General features: G+C 48.4%; 1 protein-coding gene and 1 pseudogene across 2 annotated transcripts; one reads left to right on the forward strand and one right to left on the reverse strand.

The window, feature by feature from the left end:
* Positions 1-7,808: 7,808 nt before the first annotated feature.
* On the reverse strand, positions 7,809-11,545 carry LOC307178452 (cell adhesion molecule CEACAM1-like; annotated as a pseudogene). The gene is made up of 3 exons: positions 11,539-11,545; positions 10,509-10,787; positions 7,809-7,928 (listed from the first exon to the last, which is right to left on the reverse strand). The product of its transcript is annotated as a cell adhesion molecule CEACAM1-like (transcript).
* A 4,618-nt stretch (positions 11,546-16,163) lies between these two features.
* On the forward strand, positions 16,164-23,460 carry CD177 (CD177 molecule; the record flags this gene model as incomplete). Its single annotated transcript, XM_079906652.1, is given in 10 exon segments — positions 16,164-16,209; positions 16,281-16,421; positions 16,665-16,847; positions 17,583-17,783; positions 17,879-17,995; positions 21,597-21,737; positions 22,461-22,646; positions 22,784-22,918; positions 23,180-23,439; positions 23,443-23,460. Coding segments are annotated over 10 exon segments (1,428 nt in total).
* Positions 23,461-24,147: the final 687 nt, after the last annotated feature.

Genomic DNA, 24,147 nt, shown 5'->3' on the forward strand with positions numbered 1-24,147 from the left:
CGAATTAATGTTTTTGTAGTTTTTTTGGTTATATACCCAGCAGTGAAGTTGTTGGCTCATATGGTAATTCTATTTTTAATTTTTTGAGGTACCTCCATACTGTTTTCCACAGTGTCTACCCCAATTCACATTCCCACCAACAATGTAGGAGGGTTCCATTTTCTCCACATCTTCTCCAATATTTCTTTTTTGTGTTCTTTTTTTTCCTTTAATATTTATTTATTTGGCTGTGCCGGGTCTTAGTTGACGCACAAGGGATCTTTAGTTGTGGCATGTGAACTCTTAGTTGCGGCATGTAGGATCTGGTTCCCTGACCAGGGATCGAACCCAGGCACCCTGCATTAGGGGCGTGGAGTCTTAGCCATTGGACCACCAGGGAAGTCCCTATGTTCTATTTGATGATAGCCATTCTGACAAGCGTGAGGTGATACCTCATTGTGGTTTTGATTTGCATTTCTCTGATGATTAGCCACGTTGAGCATCTTTTCATGTGCCTTTTGGCCACCTGTGTTTCCTCTTTGGAAAAATGTGTATTCAGTTCTTCTGCCCGTTTTTTAATTGCGTCGTTTGCTTTTTTGATGTTGAGTTATATAAGCCGTTTATATGTGTTGGATGTTAACACTTTATCAGTCATATCATTTGCAAATATTTTCTTCCATTCAGTAGGATGTCTTTTTGTTCTGACGATGGTTTCCTTTGCTATGCAAAAGCTTTTAAGTTTAATTAGGTCCCATTTGTTTATTTTTGCTTTTGGAGACAGATCCAAAAAAAATATTGCTGTGATTTATGTCAAAGAGTGTTCTGCCTATGTTTTCCTCTAGGAGTTTTATAGTATCCAGTCTTACATTTAGGTCTTTAATCCATTTTGAGTTTATTTTTGTATATCCATCATAGCTATGTTTTAGGTGTTTGCTAACATAAAATACATGTGGGAATCACCTGGGAGCTTTTCAAAATATAAAGCCCAGGTCTCACTCCAGACATACTGTATCAGCTTCTTTAGTGATGGTTTATAGGCTTATGAATGTGGAAAGTGTTCCCTAGGTAATTCTGATTTATACTCCTAACTAAAACCCACTGCTTTTAGACTTAAGTCTTACTTCTTATAGCAGAGGTTCTCCATCCTGGCTACACATTAAAAGTATCTTGGAAACTTTAAAGATTACCAGTGCCTGGGTTCCACCCCACACCAATTAAATGGAATCTGTGGGTGTGGTCTGAATACCAGTTGTTTTTAAAATTTTCCCAGTCGTTTCATGTGTAGTCCTATTTCCCATTGGATTTCTCCCTCTCTTCTCTTGTGGCATTTTCCATTTCTACTTCTGTATTATGATTTTTTATGTCTTCTCTCTTGTCTTCTGCTTTATATTCCCTGGGGTAGGGACCCTGTAGTTCTCACTTCTGTATCTTTCATGGGGTCTAACACTGAGACCTGTAGCACAGTAGGTGCTCCATAAGGATTCCGTGAACACATAAATTGGTCATCAGGAAAAGATTCTCGATCACAGGTTGGTCAGGAATCTGAGGTTTACACGTTAATGCTACAGGGTCCTCATCTTCCCCACGGTTGGAGTTTTTGCTTGTGATGACTGGTGTGGGTAACTGCTCCATGAGATAAGAGAAAGGACATTGCCCTGTTTGGTAGTTGATTTCAGGCATATTATTGGGACTAAGAATTCTATGTGTGTATGGGGAAGAGGATCAGGGATGGATAAGGAGACAGAACTAATTAGAATGGAGGAATAATACTAGAGAGTAGTGGGAAAGGAAGTAAGAAGTATTAGTAAAGAGGAAGAAATTTGAACTCATCTGGTAGACCAGGGGAGGTCACTGTAGGTTCTTGCGTAGGAGAGTGGACCAGTTTGTAGGAAGGCAATGAGGCAGTAGTGTGCAAGGGAGATTTCAGTAGACACCAAAGATGAGAATTCAGTACTGGAAGCAGTATTTCCAGCAGAGGTGTTGAGGGCCTGGGTTATTTAGGTGTATGGGAATGGAGAGAATGACATAACTGAGAGAAGTTAAACAAGGAATCAACAGGCTTCGACAATGTGCTTCGACGATGTATTGAATCTAGTAAACGAAAGAGCAAGAGCCGAGGAAGCAGTGGCGTCACTGAGAGGAATGAGTGACCTGTGGGGGAAAAGCCAGTTCAGATGGGGAGCAATTTCAGAAGGTATTTGGATGTGTCATGAGTTCTGGGAAGTAGACGGGCTAGAGATATAGATGAAGGAGCCCCCTGCAGAGAGGTCATGGAAGCTGTGGAAAGAGGGTGGTGTGGAGCGAGACAAGCAGGTCTGAGTAGGAAATCTGAGGTCGGGGTGCAATGCACAGGTGGGGCTGGTAGGAGGAGAGTGTCCAGAAGGAAGAAGTTGTGTGTGGTCTCAGATGTGGTAAAAGTGAACAATGTGAGGACGGTGAAAGTACCTTTGAATTGGCCAAGAGATGGGTGCTGATTTTCTGCTGCTTCCTGTGGTCTTGGGAAGGGAGCCAGCACTGCAGAGGGCCAGGAGAAACCAGGGCATGAGGAAGGAGAAAGACAGCACACGTTTCAATTGCTTGGAAGTGAAGGAAATGAGATAACAGGCTAATTAAGGAATGAAGGTTACCCAGGTTAGAAGAGCTCTGACCCTCTGAGGGGCAGAAAGAAAGGAACAGGGTACAAGGAAGAGAGGGTGCTAGAGAGATTTCTATACCCCTGAAGCCGTGGAGACTGTTGGAGTGAAAGCTGTATCGCTGCATCTGACTCACTGGAGCCACCTGCGTGGGAAGTGTGATTTGTCCCTAGTAAAGAGGCCAGGAGATCTTCTACTCATGAAATCATCTTCTGTCCCAGAGGAAGACAGGCAGCTTCTCCCAGGCAGGTTGGAGCTGTGGCTTGTTGCTCTAGAGAGACGCACTTTGTTAGCAGGTGTGCAAATGAATTGAGCGAATTCTCTGATCACTGGATCAGATACCATGTGGACTTAGAAATAGGCTCACGCTGACTCCCTATTAAGCAATTCCTGTTTCTTCTGCCTGTAAAGAAAACATTGTAGAAAATAGTACCAACTGTGAGGCAGCATGTTGATGCCTGATATATAATTTTTATTATAAATATAGAGCAAATTATACAAATAATTCAGAAGCGGCCTTAGCCAGGCAAAATTAAATTACACAGAATAGCGTGGATGAGGGGAGGTATATACAGTCTGTGTCAGGGTTAAAAAACCCTGAAAGGGGTACCTGAGTACAGAGAATTCCCAACCAACCCTCTTTGAGGGGGCCAGTTCCACACAGCATTAGATCAAGTAATGAATATGGAATAAAACCTTTCTCTCAACAGCCTCAAGGAGGTTCCATCCATGCAGAAGGAGGCTGGGTGGGAAGTAGACGTGCCTCTCCTTCTCCTGCCCGTCCTTTTTATGCTGACACATTGGGTCTCATAGACCCCATGGGAGAAAACAAATTTCAGAGGCTTTCACGAAGCCCAGAGCTGAGCTATAATCCTCCCCTTGTGTCCTAAGGAGCATCAGCACCAGTGCAGCTTTCTAGGTTGTAAACGAGGCCAGCTGCATGGGTGGTCGTGTCCCCTTCAGGTGCTCCTGCTTCTCAAGAACCAAACACACCTTAGCAGAGGCCAAGGTTTCCTGAGAAGGTGAGTGGGGCAGATGGAACGTGCACAGGCAGAAACGTGGAATAGAATGGTGCTGATGGTTGGTCTGAGGTGCCTAGAAACTGAGCGAGATCCCTTTCTGGCCATGAATGTAGAAAACTGCTTCTTCTTATTTTCTATGTGGAGCCCCTGACATAAAAGGCTTGAGGAGCTTCTGGCCAGAGGGACTTGAGGGGTTTTGGTGGCGTCTTTCACCTAAGGCAGTCAGATTGGCTTACACAGCAAATTAAGTAAACAACCCCTTTCACATAGAAAGGAGTTACAACAATTAAAATTGCAGAATGTCTCAGAAGGAAGGGGAAAAACTCAGTACCACAAACTGTGCATTCTTTAGCAATTATTTAGATCATCTCTGAAGGGTAGCTTTCTGATTCCTTTCCCAAGTCCCAGCAGATTGTATGTGTTAAGAGCCAACTGCCCCCTAAAGCAATAACCCCTTCCTCTGTGGGCACTTCCTGGAGTAAAGCCCATAAAGTTATTTAAACGTACCTGCATTTTTTGCATTTTTTATTAGGAATTACTTATGGACCTAGACAAGTAGTTTTTTAGTTTCTTCTAGTAGGTTCTCTGAAGAAGAGTTTTCCAAAGGGCCTAGGTGGTGTTCTAGGTAAGCAGCAAGGTGTTTAGGCCCTGATCCTGGAGGTAGACAATCCTGACGGTAGACAAAGGTGTAGAATTTGCAGTCCTAAATTGGTTATATATGTATTTTCCTGTGGATTTATACTGGACTTTGAAGAGCTAGGAGGAGCTTTTCCTTTTCCTGTTTCTCTCTCTTCTTTTCTGGCACATGCATTTCAGTGCATAAGGACATAACTCTCAAGGTTATGGCAAATTCAAGTTAGACTCCAATAGGACAGGACTGGGGTGGGAAGGAATGAGTGTGCTCTGAATACGCAAGTTTAAAACTGGTCTAGGGCTTCCCTAGTGGCATAGTGCTTAAGAATCCGCCTGCCAATGCAGGGGACACGGGTTCAATCCCTGGGAAGATCCCACATGAGGCAGAGCAACTAAGCCCGTGAGCCACAACTACTGAGGCCCACACACCTAGAGCCCGTGCTCCGCAACAAGAGAAGCCACCGCAGTGAGAAGCCCGTGCACCACAACGAGAAGAGTAGCCCCCGCTCGCCGCAACTAGAGAAAGCCCGCGCGCAGCAACGAAGACCCAACACAGCCAAAAATAAAAAACAAACAAATAAATAAATTTATAATAAATAAATAAAACTGGTCTAGGTCAGCAAATGGGAGGGGTGGACGTTCTGGCAACTCTCTCCCAAGGTCTGCTTTGCCAAAGTTCAATGACAAGGAAGGTTGGGTTTCCTCCAGACCTCCTCCCGGATGTACCTTTTCATCTACTGACACTGAAGGAAGGGGCTGTGACCTGGCAGCCAGGATGTGCGTCATTAGGGAGGTGCGGGGCGGAAGACACACTTCCTACTTTCCCTAAGGGTGAAAGAATCTCCTAGCGATGGGGATGAGAAACTTGGAATAAGTCAGTAATGCAGGGAACACTACTTCTTCTTCTTTTTTTTTTTTTTAACTTCTCAGTAAACCACTTCTGTGGCTGTTGGGGATGGGAGGCTGAAGTTGGTTTCTTTGATTCCTGGGCATTGAAGTTCAGGGCAGAATATGCACCTTCGTCAATCTGAAAGGAATGAACAGCAGTCAATTAAATCAGTGTCGTAGGCCAGGCCCTCACCTTGTCCAGTGTGATTCAGCACCACATGCTTTCACCACTTTGAAACTTTTAGCTTCAGAGAAGGGCTTTTATTACCCATTTTCTCTGCTTACTAACATCCTGTTGAATGATCATTCGGAGAGAGAGATTATGGAATGCTACAGTGAAATACGATGATACAGCAATGAGAATAACTTAAGCACAAGGGCATACAATGAGATGGATGAATCTTACAAAACAATTTTGAATGAAAGAAGCCAGATACATGTAAGGACATACTGTGTTTTTCCTTTATGTAAGAGCGTAATCAGGCAAACTAGTCCAGTGCATTGGAAGTGAGGATAGTGGTTACTCTTTGAAGGGACGTAACTGGAGGTCTTTTTTTGGCGGGGGGGAATGACATGTTTTATTTATCGATTTGGGTGCTACTTACATGGGTTGTTCAGATTGTTAAAATATGATTTAAGCACTTTTCAGTATGTATGTATATTCTATTGAAGGTTAAGATGAGAATATTCAGTAAAATTTATTAATAGACAGTAAAGGAACTAAGGCCTCAGACCCATTAGAATGGAAATGATCATTTGACAGTAAGGGCAGGATCAGATAGGAGGCAGAGGAAGGAGAATGATCTAGTGCCTTTCTCGAGCTGGGCATTGTGATGAGGGCTTTACATTTCTGTCATTTAATTCCTTGACCTTCTCTTTGAAGTAGGCAGCATGCCCATTTTACAGAGGGCAAAGCTGAGGATCAACGAGGTTAAGTTACTTGCTCAAGGTCACAGCAGGATTGAAATACAGGATGGGAAAAATTCTAAAGTCAACATTCTTGCATGAATTAGACCCATGGGAGTGATTAACCAATACTTCTTTGTTTATTGTTGCAGTAAGGAACTTTGATCCAAACTTGATCTCCCATTTGTGTCTTCAAGAATAACCCATTCTACACAGAGATATTTTCATGAGAAAAAGAGCCAATGAAACTGGCTTGTTGGGTGAATTTTAGCCCTGACCTGGGGAAGCAAAAGAAGTTACCAACCCATGAAAATGCAGAGCTGACTTATGGCCTCAGAACGCGGTGTTCCTAAGCTGTTGTGCTTCTAGCTGAAGGAGGGGGCAGGTGGTGAGAGGGTGGGGTGGGGGGGTGGCCCATGATTAAGACTTAAGGAATTCACTTCCCTCAGTCTGCGGTCCAGACCCCAGGGCATGAGACCAAGGAGGGGCGGGGAGAGGCCTCAGTGCACTTCCGAAGATTTCTTCCAGTTCACAAGGCATGAGTTTTGCCCAGGTGTGTGTCTCTGCAGCAGGCTTCAGCGGCAAGGAGGGGTATTGAGGCCCACAGTACCCAGAGCACCAAAGGCAGGGAAAGTCTCACCAAAGGAGATGCCCGCATCCGTAATAGAGGCAGGAGGGGGAAGGAGGTAGGATGAGGAAAAGGCTCCTGGAAACATGTCCATCTCATGGCCTGCTTGGCTTGCCTGGCCTAGGAGGGGCGAGTGTCTCTCCCCCAGCTGTGTCTCAGAGGAATCTTACATGGCTAGGAAGGGCGTGAGGACCTATGCCAGTTTAAGCTTGGGAAACTGAGATCCCCTCTAATAATTCAGAAGGTAGGGATTCACTTGGAAATCCGGGATTCCCTGGTAGGGCAGGGTATATAGTAGAACATATGAGCTCTCACTAGGTGAGCAGGTTTACTTACTCTGGTTGTGGTCTGAGGATTTGTGCTCTGTGAGATCGCGCTGGTCACTTGCCCTAAATAAATATCAGACACTGTAACTGCTATTCCCAGGCACAGGACCTTTGCTCCTTGAATTAGGAAGGACCCTGTCAGCATGACTCCTTGGGGCTCCTCAGTGTTCCTTTATACCTTGGTTGGTCCTCTTTCCTCTGAGGACCTCCTCCTTCAATCTACCCATCATCCCTTCTGGTGTTTACTCCTCTCCTGCTTACTGGCTGTTCACATTTGGGGCCATTCATGCCAACTGCTTCTGAGCTTATTTCTACCCTGACACCTTTCCCCTTTTGTAGGTAGATGCTGTTTCTTTGTCACTTTATTTATTGCCCAGGAGGCCTTTGGTTGTTTCTGCTTTTCTTAGGTTCTCTTCCTGTCCTGTCCCCTCCTCCTGCTACTGTTGTCGACAGAGCGCAGGACCCCCTTCCTCCTGCTTCTTTCATTTCCTCATTAGTTTTCCTTCTTGGACCTTGGCTTCCCTGACTGGGGACAGAAGGACATAATTGGTTCTGCTCCCTCTAAACCAGGTGGGGTTGGGAATAACTATGCCCAAGACAGAGTAGGGCACAGGAAGCATGAAGACCAGGGAAGAAGAGACCCATCAGAATTAGTGCCAAGAAGCAGGGCTTTAGGAAGCATAAGGAGCAGATCCATGTCCAGAGACAGAGATGAAGTCTCCTTCCCTCTCCCGAGCATGACGATTAGCCTCAGAGAAAGCAGAACAAGAGGAAAGGCATCATACCCTTCAGTCTATCTCATATACGGGAAATACAGCAGGGGTGCTCTCAGAGCTACGCCAGCCAGGACTCCAATCACAATGCCGGCAAGCACCACCTGAGAGGCCAGAAGAACTTCCTTGTGTTGAATCAACTGTCATCGAAAGAAAAACGAAGAGTCAATGAAGGTGACATTATTTTACAGTGGGAGGTGCTCTGCAAAACAACAAAACAAAATTTATTCCTTGTTCCTTCAAGGAATAAATTTTCTTTTTTTTAAAACGTTTTGTTTTATATTGGAGTATAGCCAATTAAAAATTTGTGATAGTTTCAGGTGAACAGGAAAGGGGCTCAGCCATACATATACATGTATTCATTCTCCCCGAAACTCCTCTCCCATCCAGCCTGCCACATGACATTGAGCAGAGTTCCCTGTGCTATACAGTAGGTTCTTGTTGGTTATCCATTTAAAAAAATTAATTTATTTATTCTATTTTTGGCTGTGTTGGGTCTTCGTTGCTGCGCGCGGGCGTTCTGTAGCTGCAGTGAGCGGGGGCTACTCTTCGTTGTGGTGCACAGGCTTCTCACTGCGGTGGCTTCTCTTGTTGCAGAGCATGGGCTCTAGGCGCGTGGGCTATATACTTTACATATATCTCATTTGATTCATGTAACCCTGCCAGATCGACATTATTTCCATTTCATAGGTGAAAAACTTGAGGCTTCCAGTGGTGAAAAAACGTGCCCATTGTCATACAGCTAACAGGTGGATCTAGAGTCAGGTAGTCCTTGACTGTAGGAGTACCTGATTTTATAGAGCCTAATGGTAATAGTAGTAGTAATAGCATCTAACAGTTATGGAACATTTTCCTCTGTGTGTGGCATTTTACCAAGAGTTTAATTTAATAGTACATTAAATCTTTGAAATAATGCCATGAAGCAGGTGCTTTTACTGCAATTTTCAGTTGAGGAATCTGAGGCTCAGAGTAGTTAATAATCTTGTGCAAGAAGTTTATAACTGTTAACGCTTACATTGAAAAAAAAAGAAAGATCTCAAATCAGCAACCGAACTTTACAACTTAAGGAACTAGCAAAAGAAGAATAAACCAAACCGTGAGCTAGCAGAAGGAAGGAAATAATAACAATTAGAGTGGAGATAAACAGAGCATAGAAAGATAATAGAGAAAATCGATAAAAACAAAAATTGGTTCTTCAAAAAAGATTAACAAAATTGACAAACCTTTAACTAGAATGCTCAAGAAAAAAAGGGAAGATTCAGATTGAATCAGAAATGAAAGTGGGAACATAACTACCAATTCTCAAGAAATAATAAGAATTACAAGAGTATTATGAATAATTATATGCCAACAAGTTGCATAACTTCGATGAATTAGACAAATTCCTAGAAACTCAAAAGTTACCAAGGTGGAATCACAAAGACATAGAAAATATGATAGACCTATAACTAAGAAGGAGATTAAATCAGTTTAAGCATTAGACAAAATTCAAAATCCTTTCATCACACTCTAACTCAGAATAGAAGGAAATTACCTCCACATAATAGAGGCCATATATTAAAACCCATATCTAACATCATTCTAAATGTGAAAGCCTGGAAGTTTTTCCGCTAAGGTCAAGAACAAGATAAGGATGCCTGCTTTTGCCACTTCTCTTCAAAATAGTATTGAAAGTAATAGTCAGGGCTTCCCTGGTGGCGCAGTGGTTGAGAGTCCGCCTGCTGATGAAAGGGACACAGGTTCGTGCCCCGGTCCGGGAAGATCCCACATACCGCGGAGCGGCTGGGCCCGTGAGCCATGGCCGCTGAGCCTGCGCGTCCGGAGCCTCTGCTCCACAGCGGGAGAGGCCACAACGGTGAGAGGCCCGTGTACCGCAAAAAAAAAAAAAAAAAAAAAAAAAGAAAGTAATAGTCAGACCAAGTAGGCAAAAAAAAAGAAGAAGAAGAAATAAAAGACATCGAAATTGTAAATGAAGAAGCAAAATTAATTGTTTGCAGATGATGTGACCTTATATAGAAAACCCTAAAAATGTCACAAAAAACTGTTAGGGCTAATAAGCAAATTTGGCAAAGCTGCAGGATACTAAACCAACACATAAATACAGTTGTATTTTCTATACATGAAAAGTGAACAGTATGAAAAGGAAACTTTAAAAATTCCATTTATAACAGCATCAATCAGAATAAAACCTTCAGGAATTAACTTAACCAGGTAAGTGACAGACTTGTACACAGAAAAACTGAAAAACAATTGTTCAAAAAGGAGAAAACATAGTAAGAGAAATTAAAGACATAAATAAATGGAAAGACATTCTGTGTTCACGGACTGGAAGATAATATTTTCAGATGACAATACTAACCAAAATGTAGTGGATGTATATGGGTAATGATTGCAAACCAATGTGAATGTACTTGATGCCACTGAGCTATAAACTTAAAAATCATTTAAATGGTAAATCTTACATACTTTTAATTTTTACCATATAAAGAGAGTGTGCCAGAAAAAAAAAATGTTGTACAAGGTCACAGAGTAAATGCCAGACCCAGGATTAGAAACTAATTGTATTTTTTCCAGAGATGGTGCTATTAAGATTTTGCCATCTGTTTACTATAATGGTCTCTTAACTGCTATTTTGCCCCCTGTGACCTCTATCCATTTTGCACACTGTTTGTAGAGTAATCCTCCCGGGAAGATGTAGCATGGGGCGAGTGGTCACTTACATTTCACATCCAGCCCGAGGGGGTCACTTCTGCTGGAATTGCCCTGGTTGGAGACCTCACACTGATAATTCCCAGCATCCTCCTTCCTGACGGAGTCTATGGAGAGGTTGCTGTTGTCCAGGGACAGCTTCATCCTCTCTGTGAGCAGTAGACTCTAGCCATTGAAGAACCAGCATATGGAGATCCCAGCGTCATTTGAGAGGCAGGTCAGGATGGCAGGGTCCTTATGTTCTGTGATTGTGGTATTGCTGGTTCAGATGGAGGGCTGTGCCACTGGGCCTGTGGAGAAACAGAGGAGGTGACTGACTGAGAATAGGTCAGGGGCCTGGGGCCACGCTCCTTCCTCAGAGGTCTCAGCCACCCCTGGGGCCAGTGAGCTCTGTAAAGGTGATCAAGGTCATGGGGCTATCTTCATTGATGATCTGTAAGGAGAGGGCTGCACCTCCTCTCTGAGGATTGGCCAGCAAGGTGATGTCTTAGAAATTCAGAAGGTCGGGGGTGTTTCGAGAATGTAACTAAAATGAAATCCAGCAATTCCACTTCTGGGGTATAGACCTATATATATATTATACATATATATATATATATACACACACACAATGGAATATTATTCCATCACGAGAAAGGAGGACATCCTGCTACAGATATTTGTGACAACACGGATGGACCTTGAGCGCCTGATGCTAAGGGAGATTAAGTCAGACCAAGAAAGACAAGTACTGTATGATATCACTTATATGTGGACTCTTAAAAAGCCAAAGTCATAAAAACAGAGAGTAAAAATGGTGGTTACCAGGAGGAGACAGGCTGGGACGCGGACCCTATGCTGCAGTGCTGCAACGCTTGCACCTGGACAAACGTCTCCTTGAGCAACAAAATACAAAGAAACTATAAGGGGCTAAAAAAAATAACTGCGTGCATGCGCAGTTGGGGCAAAATCTGGACACGATACAAAGGGACCAAAAAGCCCTACTGCCACTTCTAAAGAGCTGGCAGCAAAAGCAGGGGGTCGGGAGCAAAATCGGGGTACTGCGCATGCCCCCTGCACACACCACCACCTGAGGGGTGGGCAAACCACATCAGCCCCTCCTCCAGCCCCACCGCTGGACACACCCCTCCCCTCCCCCCATGTGAGGGACCAGCTCGCAGCCCCCTCAGAGAGCGAGCCAGCAAGGAAACCTGTTACTTGTTCTCATTCCCCGCTGCTGCAGCAGGGACCCCAATAAGGCCTTGCCTGAATTTCTTGGCTGGCCTCTGAGCAATTTCTATTGATTAAGGAGGCCAGGAACCTTGGTCGGTAACAAGGAGATGGGCTTGCCGGGGATAGGAGAGATGTTGTTTAAGGGTGCAGACTTGCAACAAATAGTAAATAAGCCATAGAGCTCTAACGTGAACAGAGACAACATTTTATTATAATCATCGAACTTGCTAAAAGACTAGAAATTAATTATTCCAACCACTAAAAAGAAAAGATAATTATGTAGTGGGATATAGGTGTGAAATATTGCTACAGTGGCAACCACAGAGCAATATATAAATGTATCAAATTAAAATACTGTATACCTTAAATTTAAACAGTGTTATATGTCAAATATATTCAATTTAAAACAGAAAAAAAAGAAAAACAAAGGCTTTTCTCAACCCAGAAAACCTCTCCACACAGGTAGAAGAGAAAAAAGAAAAAGTTTTATTACAGCATTAAACCAGAATGTGATGTGCACTACAGGCAATTTGCTAAGAAATTGAAAGACCGAAAGAAAGCTCACTCCCTTATATAGCCAGACAGATACAACCCCCACATACATGTTCTTAAGGTAAACAGTAACTAGTCCTCAAGTAAGAGGACTTGACAGCACCATTTGTCACATATCCTAAATTCATCTGGTAATTGGGGGTGATTGTCTGTATTAGTTAATTTGCTTTATCCGAAGGAAAAATAAACTTCTCACATCTTCACGACTGGAGGTAGTTTTGCAACCTGGAGTGTGATGTCCACCTCAACTGGACTCTTACCCTCCCCCAGAATCTCAACCTTGGTAGAAGCAATTTTACTTTATTTATTTTATTTTTAAAAATTAATTTATTTTTAATAAATTTTTTGTTTTTTTAAATAAATTTTTAAAAGTTAATTTTCAATAAATTTATTTTATATTTGGCTGCGTTGGGTCTTCGTTGCTACGAGCAGGCTTTTCTGGTTGCGGCAAGCAGGGACTACTCTTTGTTGCGGTGTGCGGGCTTCTCATTGTGGTAGCTGCTCTTGTTGCGGAGCACAGACTCTAGGTGCACAGGCTCAGAAGTTGTGGCTCACGGGCTTAGTTGCTCCGTGGCATGTGAGATCTTCCCAGACCAGGACTCGAACCCATGTCCGCTGCATTGGTAGATGGATTCTTAACCACTACACCACCAAGGAAGCCCAGTAAAAGCAATTTTAGAGAAAGAGGCAATGGAAAGAGAGCATGGAGGAGTGAGTGGGAGGTGAAAAAATAGAAGCAAAGAAAATATGTCCAGATAGTTGAAGATGCTTGACTGAGAAGGGAAGAGGCACTGAAAGGAATGGAAGACCAAGGAAGTGTTTTTCTTTCAGTCAGTGTCTTTAGAGGCTGTGAGGGATGGGTGACAAAACCAATGCAGAGGGGGAAGTTGAAGGCTGAAAGGCCACAGGCTGCCTAACCCACTGTAAGCCCATGAAACACCATCTCTGGATGTGAATGTCCACTTGGGGAATGAATATTTTCGATTCTTTAAAGTTCAAATCTGCAGTGCAAGTAACAGAATCAGGGTTTTAGGGTCGGGGTTAGGGCTTAGCTTGTTCAGGGTCAGGAACTGATATGAGATGTTTAGGTTTAGAATGTGGGATTGTATAGGGTCAGAGTTAAGAATCAGTCTGGTTCTGGGATCTGATTAGGGGTCGATATCCAGAAGAGACAGGCTGATCTTTAGATATTACAAACCTGAACTTCATTCTGTCTCTACTTTTTTTTTCTCCTTCTCCATTCTGTAGCTAATTTTCTTTCCTTCTATTCTTCATTTCTCTCTCTCTCTCTTCCTCTCTTTTCTCCTCTCTCTTTTTCCTAACCCCCCTTTCTCTCCCCTCTATCTTTGCAACTCAAACTAGAAGAATGCAAACAGCTTTAAAAGTTATTTCTTTGACTGAAATTGACTTTAGACCCAACATGAATAATTTAGAAACCAAAGGAGCATTAGCTAGTTCAAGGCTCTACAAATAAATACGCAAAATCTAAATTCCGATACTAGTTTTTAGCCCACAGTTGATTGTTTTTTGCAATGAATCAGTGACTTGCAATTGATTTTTTTTGGGGGGTGGGTGGGAGGACTGGAACAGAACAAACTTTATTCAATTACAAAAGAGGAGAAGCCGGAACACAGTTTGCAAATTAATTTATCGGAAATTGATTTTTAAAACCTTGTAACGTTGTTTCACAAGTACAGTTAGGCAAAACCCTTAACTTCCTGTAAGAGGACATCAGACTTGGCTAATCTTGGCTAATCAACTGGTTCTGAAGAAGTAAAATCATGTGTTGATAAATGCAGATACATTTTAATATCAAACAGTAGGGTTAGTAAGCAATAGGTCATATAGGGAGTAGCCATAAATTATAAAAAAGAACAAACCATTTAAACCACAAAAGAATTATACTAGAAATTAACCCTAGCTTCCTTCCACCAAAATCTCCCAGTTGGAAATATAAAAAAGTTTTCCTAAATAACTCCTGGGTGATTGTACTTAGAAAATAAAGGCATTAACAGTGTCTATGTTTCAAACCCAGTATATTACAATATGGAACATCTTACAAGGTCCAATAGGATAATCACGGTGCAGAACTCCATGTTTTGGAGAAAATCTACGCCTTCTTCTGAAGATTGCAATCAGACATTTGGAAAGGGGCTCTAGGCTTATTACTGGGCCCCAGTGGAGTCTGGGTACCTGGTGCACTGGAAACACTAATCCTAGTATGAAGGTGTTTGGAGCTGGGGTCTTTGGGAGGTCATTACGTCATGAGGGTAGAACTCTAATGATGGGATTAGTGCCTGTATTAGTCAAGGTTCTCCAGAGAAACAGAAGCAGTAGGGTATATATGAATATATAGAAACAGATTTATTATGAAGAATTGGTTCATGAAGTTATGGAGGCTAAGAAGTCCCAGGATCTGCTGTCTGTACCTTGGAGGCCCAGGATAGCTGGCAGCACCAGTTCAAACCTCAGGCCTGAGAACCAGGGGAGCCAAGGGTATAAGTCCTAGTCCAGGTTCAAAGGCCTGAAACAAGGAGGGCTGATGTCCCAGGGCAGGAGAAGATGTATGCCTCAGCTCAAGCAGAGAGCAAATTCTTCCTTCTTCTAGCTTTTTTTTTTTTTTTTTTTTTTGCAGTACGCGGGCCTCTCACCGCCGCGGCCTCTCCCGTTGCAGAGCACAGGCTCCGGACGCGCAGGCTCAGCGGCCATGGCTCACGGGCCCAGCCGCTCCGCGGCATGTGGGATCTTCCCGGACCGGGGCACGAACCCGTGTCCCCTGCATCGGCAGGCGGACTCCCAAACACTGCGCCACCAGGGAAGCCCTATTCTCACTCTTTCTCCCTTTCCCCTCTCTTTCTCACAGACCCACATCTGGCCTCTGCAGCCACCGACAGACACCCCTGATTCTTCCCTGTCTCCCTCCTACCCAGCATGCTAGAGCTAGTTTGTGCAGGCTTGCAAAAGCCGATTGTTAAATATTTAGGAATTTTGCAAGCTGGTTGTTAAATGATTGGTAGCTTAAAATCAGACATGGTAGGAGTATTTACACCATAGAAATAGGCCGATGTTCCGAGGCAGGGTTTGTTGATGCGGTTTTTCTGAAAAGCTGGTCTTCTAGCACACCACTGTGCCATCTATTTCTGGCAAAGACACTTGGCTTTGCTGAGGAATATCCTAATTCTTTGATAGAGATTCAGTCTCTACCCCTACCCCCGCCCCACCATTCCTCAGCTCCCTCCTGGGTGGCGGGGAGATGGAGATTCTAGGGCCTGTGTTGTGCTGGGAGGGGAGAGAACAGTAGAAGAAGAGAAAGCATGAGGGAAGTAAGTGAAAAAGAGAACAAAAAGGACAGCAGTATAGAAAGGAAAGAGAAAGAAAAGGGAAGTAGCAGGAGGGCAGAGGTTAGGATAGGGAGAGCATAACGACCAGCCAAGACTCACCTCACAGTGTCTTCACGGGCACTTGGGCCATTTCCTCACTTGGGGCCAGAAGGTGGCCAAGGTGCTATGAGATGAGGAAACCGCCTTCACAAACTGTCCTGAAACAGGATGTGGGTGGGGACCCCCACAGCTGGGCTCTGGAGGAAAGAGGGCTGGGGACCTGGACTGGTGAGGTCTAGGAGCCAGGATGCCTCCATCTCTAACTGTGGAGGGACTGGGGGCCCAGACTCCTGGATCTGGGGAAGGAGGGAGGATCCAGACTCCCCCTCGACCTCACTCGCCAACCCTCCAGCCCCCACCCTTCCCCACCCCTGCTGCCTTTAAGGTGTTGAGACTCAGACGGAGGCCCAGGCCCCATTTAGCAAGTCCCTCCCCTCCCCACCCCTTTCCTGGACTGCCTTGAGTGAGGCGAGATATAAAAAGGAGGAGAGAGCAGGAGTGCGGGTTCCAGCTGCCCTGATCATGAGCCCTTTCCTGCTGCTGGCCCTCCTGGGCATCACCGTGCCCGGTGAGTGAGGACCTCAGACGGGAGGGGACTCTGGAGGATAAGCTAAGACTGATTGGCTCTTCCCATCTCAGGAGTGCAGGCCCTGACCTGCTACTGGGCGACAGTGATGTCTGTGAAGAGTGCATCGGAACTGCCCCTCCAGTGGACGGCTAGACAGAAGCACTGTGAGGAAGGCTGGAGCTGCCAGGAGGTTCTGATGCTGATGGAGAACGGTAAGGAGGGCCCGTGGGCCCCCGCCCGACTCCCACCCTCTTCTGTGCAGAGACGCTCCTATCGCCCCCGCTCCTAGGGCATATTCTGTGTACAAACTCGAAAGCCTGCTCCCCCCAGTACCAGGAGCTGTTCCCTCCTCGGCTGCCCAGTGGCCTGCTCTGCAGCCTCTCACCCCAGAGCACGAGGCACATCCGCCCTCTAGTCATGACCTCACCCTGGCCCGTCTCTCTCTCTTGGTCCAGGACCCTACGTGTACATGGTGCTCATCAAGGGCTGCACCCAGGCAGCCGATCACGAGGACCTCATCACCCAGCACAGGGCAGGCCCCGGCCTGTCCATCGCCTCCTACACCCGGGTGTGCCGGGAGGACTTGTGCAACCACCTGTTCACCAGCCTCCCTCTCTGGGCCCCGCACCCACCCACAGGTGCCGGAGGGAGAGGAGGAGGGTGTTTGGGAGGAGGGAAGCCACGGGGCTGAGGCGCTGGGGTGAGCACGCTGGGGATGCTCCTTTAGAATCCCTCCCTGCCCACCTTCCCCAGCACAGCTCCTTCTAACAGTCCCGGAGCAGAAAACTGGACCGCTCTTCCCATGTTCAACCACCCACCTCCGACTCTGGCTCCGGCCCTGACCTGGTACCAGCTCCTTCTTTCCATCCCGCTGGATTTGGTCCACGCGTGTTCTAGTCAGGGTTCTGGCATTTCCTCCTCCTGAGTGAAACGGGCCTGTGACTTCCCACTGTCTTTTTCTGTCTGAGACCGTAAATCGGGTTTGGGGCTGTGTTCTGCGTTTCTCTACTCTTTGGCATCTTTTGTGGACACGGGCGTCTTGTCTTCTTGGACTGTTTAGTGGAACTTGTGGGTGAAGCCACTGGGTCCTCCCCGGGCACCGCTCCCCGACTCGTACCACCTCCTGCGCTCAGTCCCGGACGCCCCTTCCCAGATCTCACGTCCCCTCCTCAACCTTGCTGTCTCTCTAGCTCATGTTCCAAATGCCCCGCACCCCAGGCCTTCATGAGAAGAGCTCGAGGAGGGCACATTTGGGGGACACTAGGGAATTGATTCTTGGGGACCAGCAAAATGGGGGAGGGGTGGAGGGAAGGCACACGGTCTGAATTCAGAGCCTTCTCAGTCCTGCCTCCCTTTCTCTGTCACCTCCCCAGCCCTGGGGTCTGTGCGGTGTCCAGTCTGCTTGTCTGCCCAAAGCTGCCGGTCTGCAGCAGAGCTGACCTGCCCCGCCGAGAGCACGCACTGCTACAGTGGGCACCTTCTGCTCCGTGTTGGTGAGCTGGACCGAGATCTGAGTCTCTGGGGAGGAAAGGGAGCTGAGGTCTGGGACCCGGAGGAGGTCTGGGACCCGGAGGGTGGGCCTGGCTTCCCAGAGCTGCGCCTCCCGCATGAGGGATGGATGGTCCCAGCAGCAGTGTCTCCCTCTCTCCCCTCCTCTCACTTTCCACAGGGAACCGCTCCACCCATCTGAGAGTCCAGGGGTGCATGTCCCAAGCAGGCTGCAACCTGCTTAATGGGACTCAGGAAATCGGGCCCATCAGTCTGCAGGAGACCTGTGATTCTGAAGGTGAGTGTCATACCCACAAGACCAAATGCCCTGCGCCGCGGCCTCGGGCCACGATGACCCTGTGAAAGGCGGACATCCAAACACATCCCACCAAAGCCAGCATCACGTCATTCAGATATTTATTACTCACTCAGGCGGATGTGATGTAAGGGATTCTCCCAGTAGGCGCTTCAGGTGAGGATGCCAGTAAGAGGTGTCCAGCTTAAGGGGAGACAGAGGGTGCGTGGTCCAGGGGACATATCTATAGGACAGGAGTCCACTGGTGGGTGTTTTATTTGTTTTTGTTTTTGTTTTTTTGCGGTATGCGGGCCTCTCACTGTTGTGGCCTCTCCCGTTGCGGAGCACAGGCTCCGGACGCGCAGGCTCAGCGGCCATGGCTCACGGGCCCAGCCACTCCGCGGCATGTGGGATCTTCCCGGACCGGGGCACGAACCCGTGTCCCCTGCATTGGCAGGCGGACTCTCAACCACTGTGCCACCAGGGAAGCCCCTGGTGGGTGTTTTAAATGATGCTGGGCCTGTCCAGGTGGGAGAGGGGCAGGGGAGCAGGGAGGAAGGCCAGAGGGGCAGAGAGGGTGGGCTGCCTCGCGTGCCACTCTGTCCATTGGCTGCAGAAGTGAGTGCAGGTGTGCCGGCTGGTTTCCTTGCTGGGAGTGACTTGCTGCTTCCAATTCTACTTCTCCACACCCCCGACCTTGGGTAACCCTGGGTCTTCCACTTCCCCTTGACCACCGTCACCCATCCCCCACCCATGGTACTGGAGCACCCCAGCAGCCGTGCTGCAGAGATAAAAGATCAGCGAGGATATCAAGGGTGCTTCAGGTGTGACAGGAAAAGTAAAAGCCAGACGGGGACACGGGGAGGGTCCCCACTTCCCCGTGGAAACCCAGCCAAACCGTACACCGGTGGATGAGAGTGGCCTAGAGCGTCTTGCTGTGAAGCACCTGCCATGGCAAGGTGGGGCGTGGGGTCTTAGGAAAGTGGGAGAAGGGTCTTCCCTGTCCGAGCTTCAGGGAGAGAGTTGAGTGAGTTCAGCAAACGTTCCTCTTGTTTGGATCTCTCTGGCTGGACTGGGAGCCTTGAGGACAGAGCCTAGATGTCACTGACACCAGGCTTCCAGCCTCGGGCAGCACAAGGGCTGGCTGAGGATGGGCACCCAGGATGCGTTTGCTGACGTGAGTTTGTACAGGATTCCAAGGTCTGTGGAGACCCCAGAGGACTCAGACCCTGGCCCTGCCCTAAAGGGCTTCCAGGACCAAGAAGGGAGACATCGCAGACACAGATGGTCACAGGGCTGTCATGGAAGTGGGTCTGGGGGGGCCTCAGAGAAGGATGATACTGATGTCCTGGGAGGGGCGAATCAGGGAGGGCGTCACAGAGGAAGTGACCTATGAGCCGTGTCTTAAAGATGAGCTGCAGTTTATTCACAGAAGAGGAAAAGGACACGAACAGGCAGAGGAAACAGCATGGACAAAGGCTTGGAGGTGGGGGCAGCCCGCTGGTTTGAAGAGGGGTCCCTTGGCTCTGCCTGAGGAGGGGCTCATCGAGAGGATGGGGTGCAGCTGGGGGTGGTGGGTGATCACAAGTTTTCCAGGAGGAAGGAACAGCGGGTGCCAGGCCAAGGAGGCAGGAAATGCCCTGCTGTGTCTTGGGAATGGATATTGTTGGGGGAGCCGAGAGGTAGGCGGGGGGTCCTGGTGGTGGGTCAGGTGTCTGCCCAGCCAGACTGAGGGGCTGGCCTTTCTGCTGAGGGCAGTGGAGCTGTGGAAGGGTGTTGAGCAGAGGAGAACAGAGTCTGAATCTTTCCTTCTCATTAATGCTGGTTTACTTATCTGGCCTTCGTCTCTGGGACTAGGTAACATTCATAATTCAGAAGGCGTTTCCGAAACAGATCAGATGTGCGCCACGCACACCACACACCATAACGCACACAACACACTCAGGAGACACAAACACACACTGTGCCAAGTACACACCACACCTCACATACCGCACACGGGCCTCCTTAAACCTCACACATCCCGCACACACCACAGACTTCACACACTACGTATAGCACATGCCACACCCAGCACACAGACCACACTTCACATGCCGCGGACAGCAGACACAAACAAAACACAGGCACACGGGACACACAGCACGCCACACCCATGCAACAAACATATACCACATACCTCACCAACACACTGTATCACTGTACACACACACCACACATCACATACCATACACACAGCATATACATTTCACACATTCCCATACTACCCCACACACCCCACATACCCACTGCACATCTACACACATCCCATATATGTGCGCTCTCAAACCACACACGTCACAGAAAACACAGCCATCAGGCCACAAATGGATATCCCTAATCTATGTCCGTATTCTGTTGGCTTTCAGCATCAGAGCCGGATCTTGGACGGTGCATTTGTCTTCCCTGGTTAAGTTCAGTTCGGTAGTTTAGCAAATATCTATTGAGCATCGGCAAGGCCAGGCATGAGAAGACGGGGTACAGCGAGATGTCAGGGAGTAAGTGGAGGACAGAAGGGCATCTCAGGGAGATAGAACAGCTCCTGGAAGGCGTGGGGTTAGGAGAGGACGGGGTGCCAGGACTGGGTGCAAAATGGACCACCGCAGGAGCCCATACTAAAGAAGAACCAAAGGGCTGGGATTGTAACAGCCTTGACTCTCCCGCTAAGGAATAGGATGGTGGTCCCAGTGAGAGCAGTGGGTCGCACAGTCAGGGAGAGCACAGCCTTTAAGAGCTGAGCGTGTGAGTCAGAAAGACGTGGGTTTCTGTCTGGGCTCTGCCGCTGAACCAGCTTTTGAGGATTACCACCTCTCTGAGCCTCTTTCGCCAAGTTCAGGGAAGAGGAGATAACCCCAGACAGTCAGGGGTCGCAGAGTATACAAAGGCCCTGGGGTGGTATGTGCCTGCCATGTGTTCAAGGAAGAATCCAGAGGCCAGTGTGGCTCCAGCAGAGTGATCAAGGGGAATAAAGATATTTAAAAAAAGAAAAGAAAAGGAAATGGGGATGACGAGGATAACACCACCTGCTTGGTGCGGGGCGGGGGCCAGGGGGCCAGGAGGAAATGAGCCAATCCAGGCGAGGCAACTCCTTGGGAGGCTTAAACGGGTTAATCCCTGGAAAGTAGTCATGGCAGCCGGGCACCTCAGTCAAGTGTTCAGGGCGCGCGAAGCGTCTGAGTATTTTTATTTGGAACATAGGGTTTCTCAGTTAAAAGAAATCTGCGGTGTCAGGCTGCCCTCTTTATTTTCCAGATAAGGACCCTGAGGCCTGGAGAGGGAAGTAGAGATTGGCTCATGCTAAGGAAGAGCCATCCATCTCTCTCACACCCAAAGGGAGGAGCAGCCGTCCCCAAGGGGGGTTGGGAAAAGCCCCCGCGATATTCCAGCAAGAACAGGGGAAAAACTGGGGGTGGGGCTCGGACTTCCTGTGTCCCTGCTAATCTGAGGCGGAGGCACCCAGCGGCTAGAAGGCTTGGAGGGCGAGTCAAGAACGTGATCATCTTCCGAAGCGCAGGACCAGGCAGGCCCCTGAATCACCCAGACCCTGGCCATTCTTTCTCCACAGCTATGCTGACCTGTCATCGGGGGATCATGCTTCAGACTTCTCAAGACCTGGCTCAGGAACCTGTCACGTGGTCCACGAATACGGAGCAGCTGTGTAATCGTGGGGAGGTGTGTCAGGAGACGCTTCTGCTCATAGATGTAGGTGTGTGGGCTGCCCAAGAGGGCAAGACCCCCGCACGGGGTCCTGCGTCTCGCTGCCCTGGATTCTGTGCCCTGAATCTCCTGCCAGGTTCCCCTCATGCTTGCAGTTCCAAACCCAATTCTCCCTCTTTCTGCGCCTTGGTTTCCCCTTCTGAAACCTGGGGCCGAGGTGATGGCAATCGTAGTACCTACCCTGCTGCGTGGTCGCTAGGCTGTATCCGGTAGTCCAGGCAAAGGGCTGAGAGAGCTGGCACAGAGTAACCTCAGTGACTGCATTCAAGGTCTAATGAGCTGCCCGTTGTGTGCCAGGCACTGTTTTAGGTGCTGTAGATCCCATCGCATCTGCCTTCTTGCCACTTTACGTGCCAGTGGGGAAGCAAAAAAAAAAAAAAAAAAAAAAAGAGTAAGATACGCCTATGGAGGTAAGAGCTATGGAAAGAAATCCAGCAGGGAAAGGAGATCAGGAGAGTGAGGTAAAGGTGGTAATTTGCTCTCTGAGGATGCTCTAGTGAGAAGGTGACATTTGAGCGAGAACTGAGAGGTGGCAGAGCTGGGGGAGGACCCAGGCTCTGGCCCCGGTCTTCCCCGTGCACTCACCGGGACCTGTGCTCCCGTCCTCAGAGGACCCGCATCCCACCTCTGCCTGCTGTGCGAGGAACCCCTGGCTCTGCCGCCTTCCGAGTCTCCCCTCCCCCCACCCAGCTTTCACTCTGTCACCCCTCAGGACCCAGATCGCTCCTGGTGGGGAGCAAAGGCTGCAGCAAGGCCAGGACACCGGATTCCCAGGCTATCTCCATACACTCGGGGCCGCCCGGAGTGCTCGTCGCCTCCTTTGCCCGGTTCTGCACTTCCGACAGGTGCAACTCGGCTGCCAGCAGCAGTGTCCTGTTGAACTCCCTCCCTCGTCCAGGTGTGGGACCCCAGCGGGCTGGGTGGGACCAGGGGTGGGGAGAGATGGGGCCCCAGAGATACACTCTGGGGCTCAAGGAGGGTGGCTAAGGGCTAAGAGCAGAGCTGTGCGCCCCCAACTTTCTCTCTGCTCCCCAGCTGCCCCTGCCCCAGGAGACCTGCAATGTCCCACCTGTCTGTCCGTCTTTGGATCCTGCACACAAAACTCTGATACTGTGACGTGTCCTAAGGGCACCAGTCATTGTTACCAGGGTCACATTTTTCTCAGGGGAGGTGAGTGCTGAAGGTCAGGTCCCAGGGATGAAGGGGCTGGGGGCCTCAATTCACTGGTCCTGAGGCGGGAGGGTGCTTGAGACCCTGGCTTATGCGTTTGAGGGTGGAGGGGGCTGGGGACCCATATTTTCTAGGTCGGAGGGAGGAGGGGCCTAAGAGCCTGGTCTCTTGGTCTGAGCGGGGGAGGGTCTAGGACTCCTAGGGTTTAGGAATTTAAGCTGAGGAAACCTGAGCCCTCTCTGACTCATATTCACTCTCCAGGTGGGCTGAGCTCCCCAGTGGGCATCCAGGGCTGCATGGCCCAACCTTCCAGCTCCTTATTGAACGGTACCCAGAATATTGGGGTCTTTTCTGTGATTGAGGACCGTGATGAGGCTATAGTGCCAGATGGAGCTGCCCCTACCCTAGTGCCAGATGGAGCTGCCCCTGCCCCCTACCTGGCTTGGGTGGCAGGGCTGGGACTATCCCTAGCCCTTTGGTGTGGGGCGCCCTCCCTGCTGACCCCATTTCCCCATGATTCTTAGCCCTTGCTGACCCCCTAGCCCAAACCCCCCCTCTGACCTCATAACTAAACAGCCTTGGACACTGAATTATTTCCCAGTCCTCTACACGAGTTAGCACCCACACCCACCCCACGTACTGTATGACCTGATGACAGGGCCTCGGAGCAGCTGAACTTGCCCTGCGGGAGGGTGGACATTCAAGCAGTGGCCCCGTGTGTGTGAAAATAAAGACACTGTCCTTTCCCCCAAATGCTGCGGTTTCCCTACGTGAGGGGAGGGGAGGGCTCCCAGAGATCTGGCATGAGGGAGGAGAGGAATCCGGTGACAGATTCACCATCTCAGGCTGTCCTTTACTGATCTGGTCCACATCCCCATTGGACCCCACTGGGTGGCGGCAGTCTTCAGGTTGCTGCAAGTAAAAGTATTTGGGCATCGCCATGACTTGGGAGGCGAAGGTGCACCAATGAGGCTTCTATCCCAGTAGCCAGGGCCTCAGCACCAACAGCGGCTCACCCCACTTGAATAACTTAAGAGTGTGTGTGAAGCAGGGAAACAAGAGGCTTTGCACAGTTTCCTGAGGCTGATATCATTGGGGCTGTTATCATCCTAGGCCTGAAACACTGAGGAGAAGTCATGACCATTACTAGAATCTGGAGGGGGTGGTGTTTAGAGAACGCTGCCTGACAGGATCCCTGATCCCAGGCTGAAAACCCATCCAGCCCACAG

This window comes from Stenella coeruleoalba, assembly GCF_951394435.1.
Source record: "Stenella coeruleoalba genome assembly, chromosome: 20".
Lineage (NCBI taxonomy): Eukaryota > Metazoa > Chordata > Mammalia > Artiodactyla > Delphinidae > Stenella > Stenella coeruleoalba.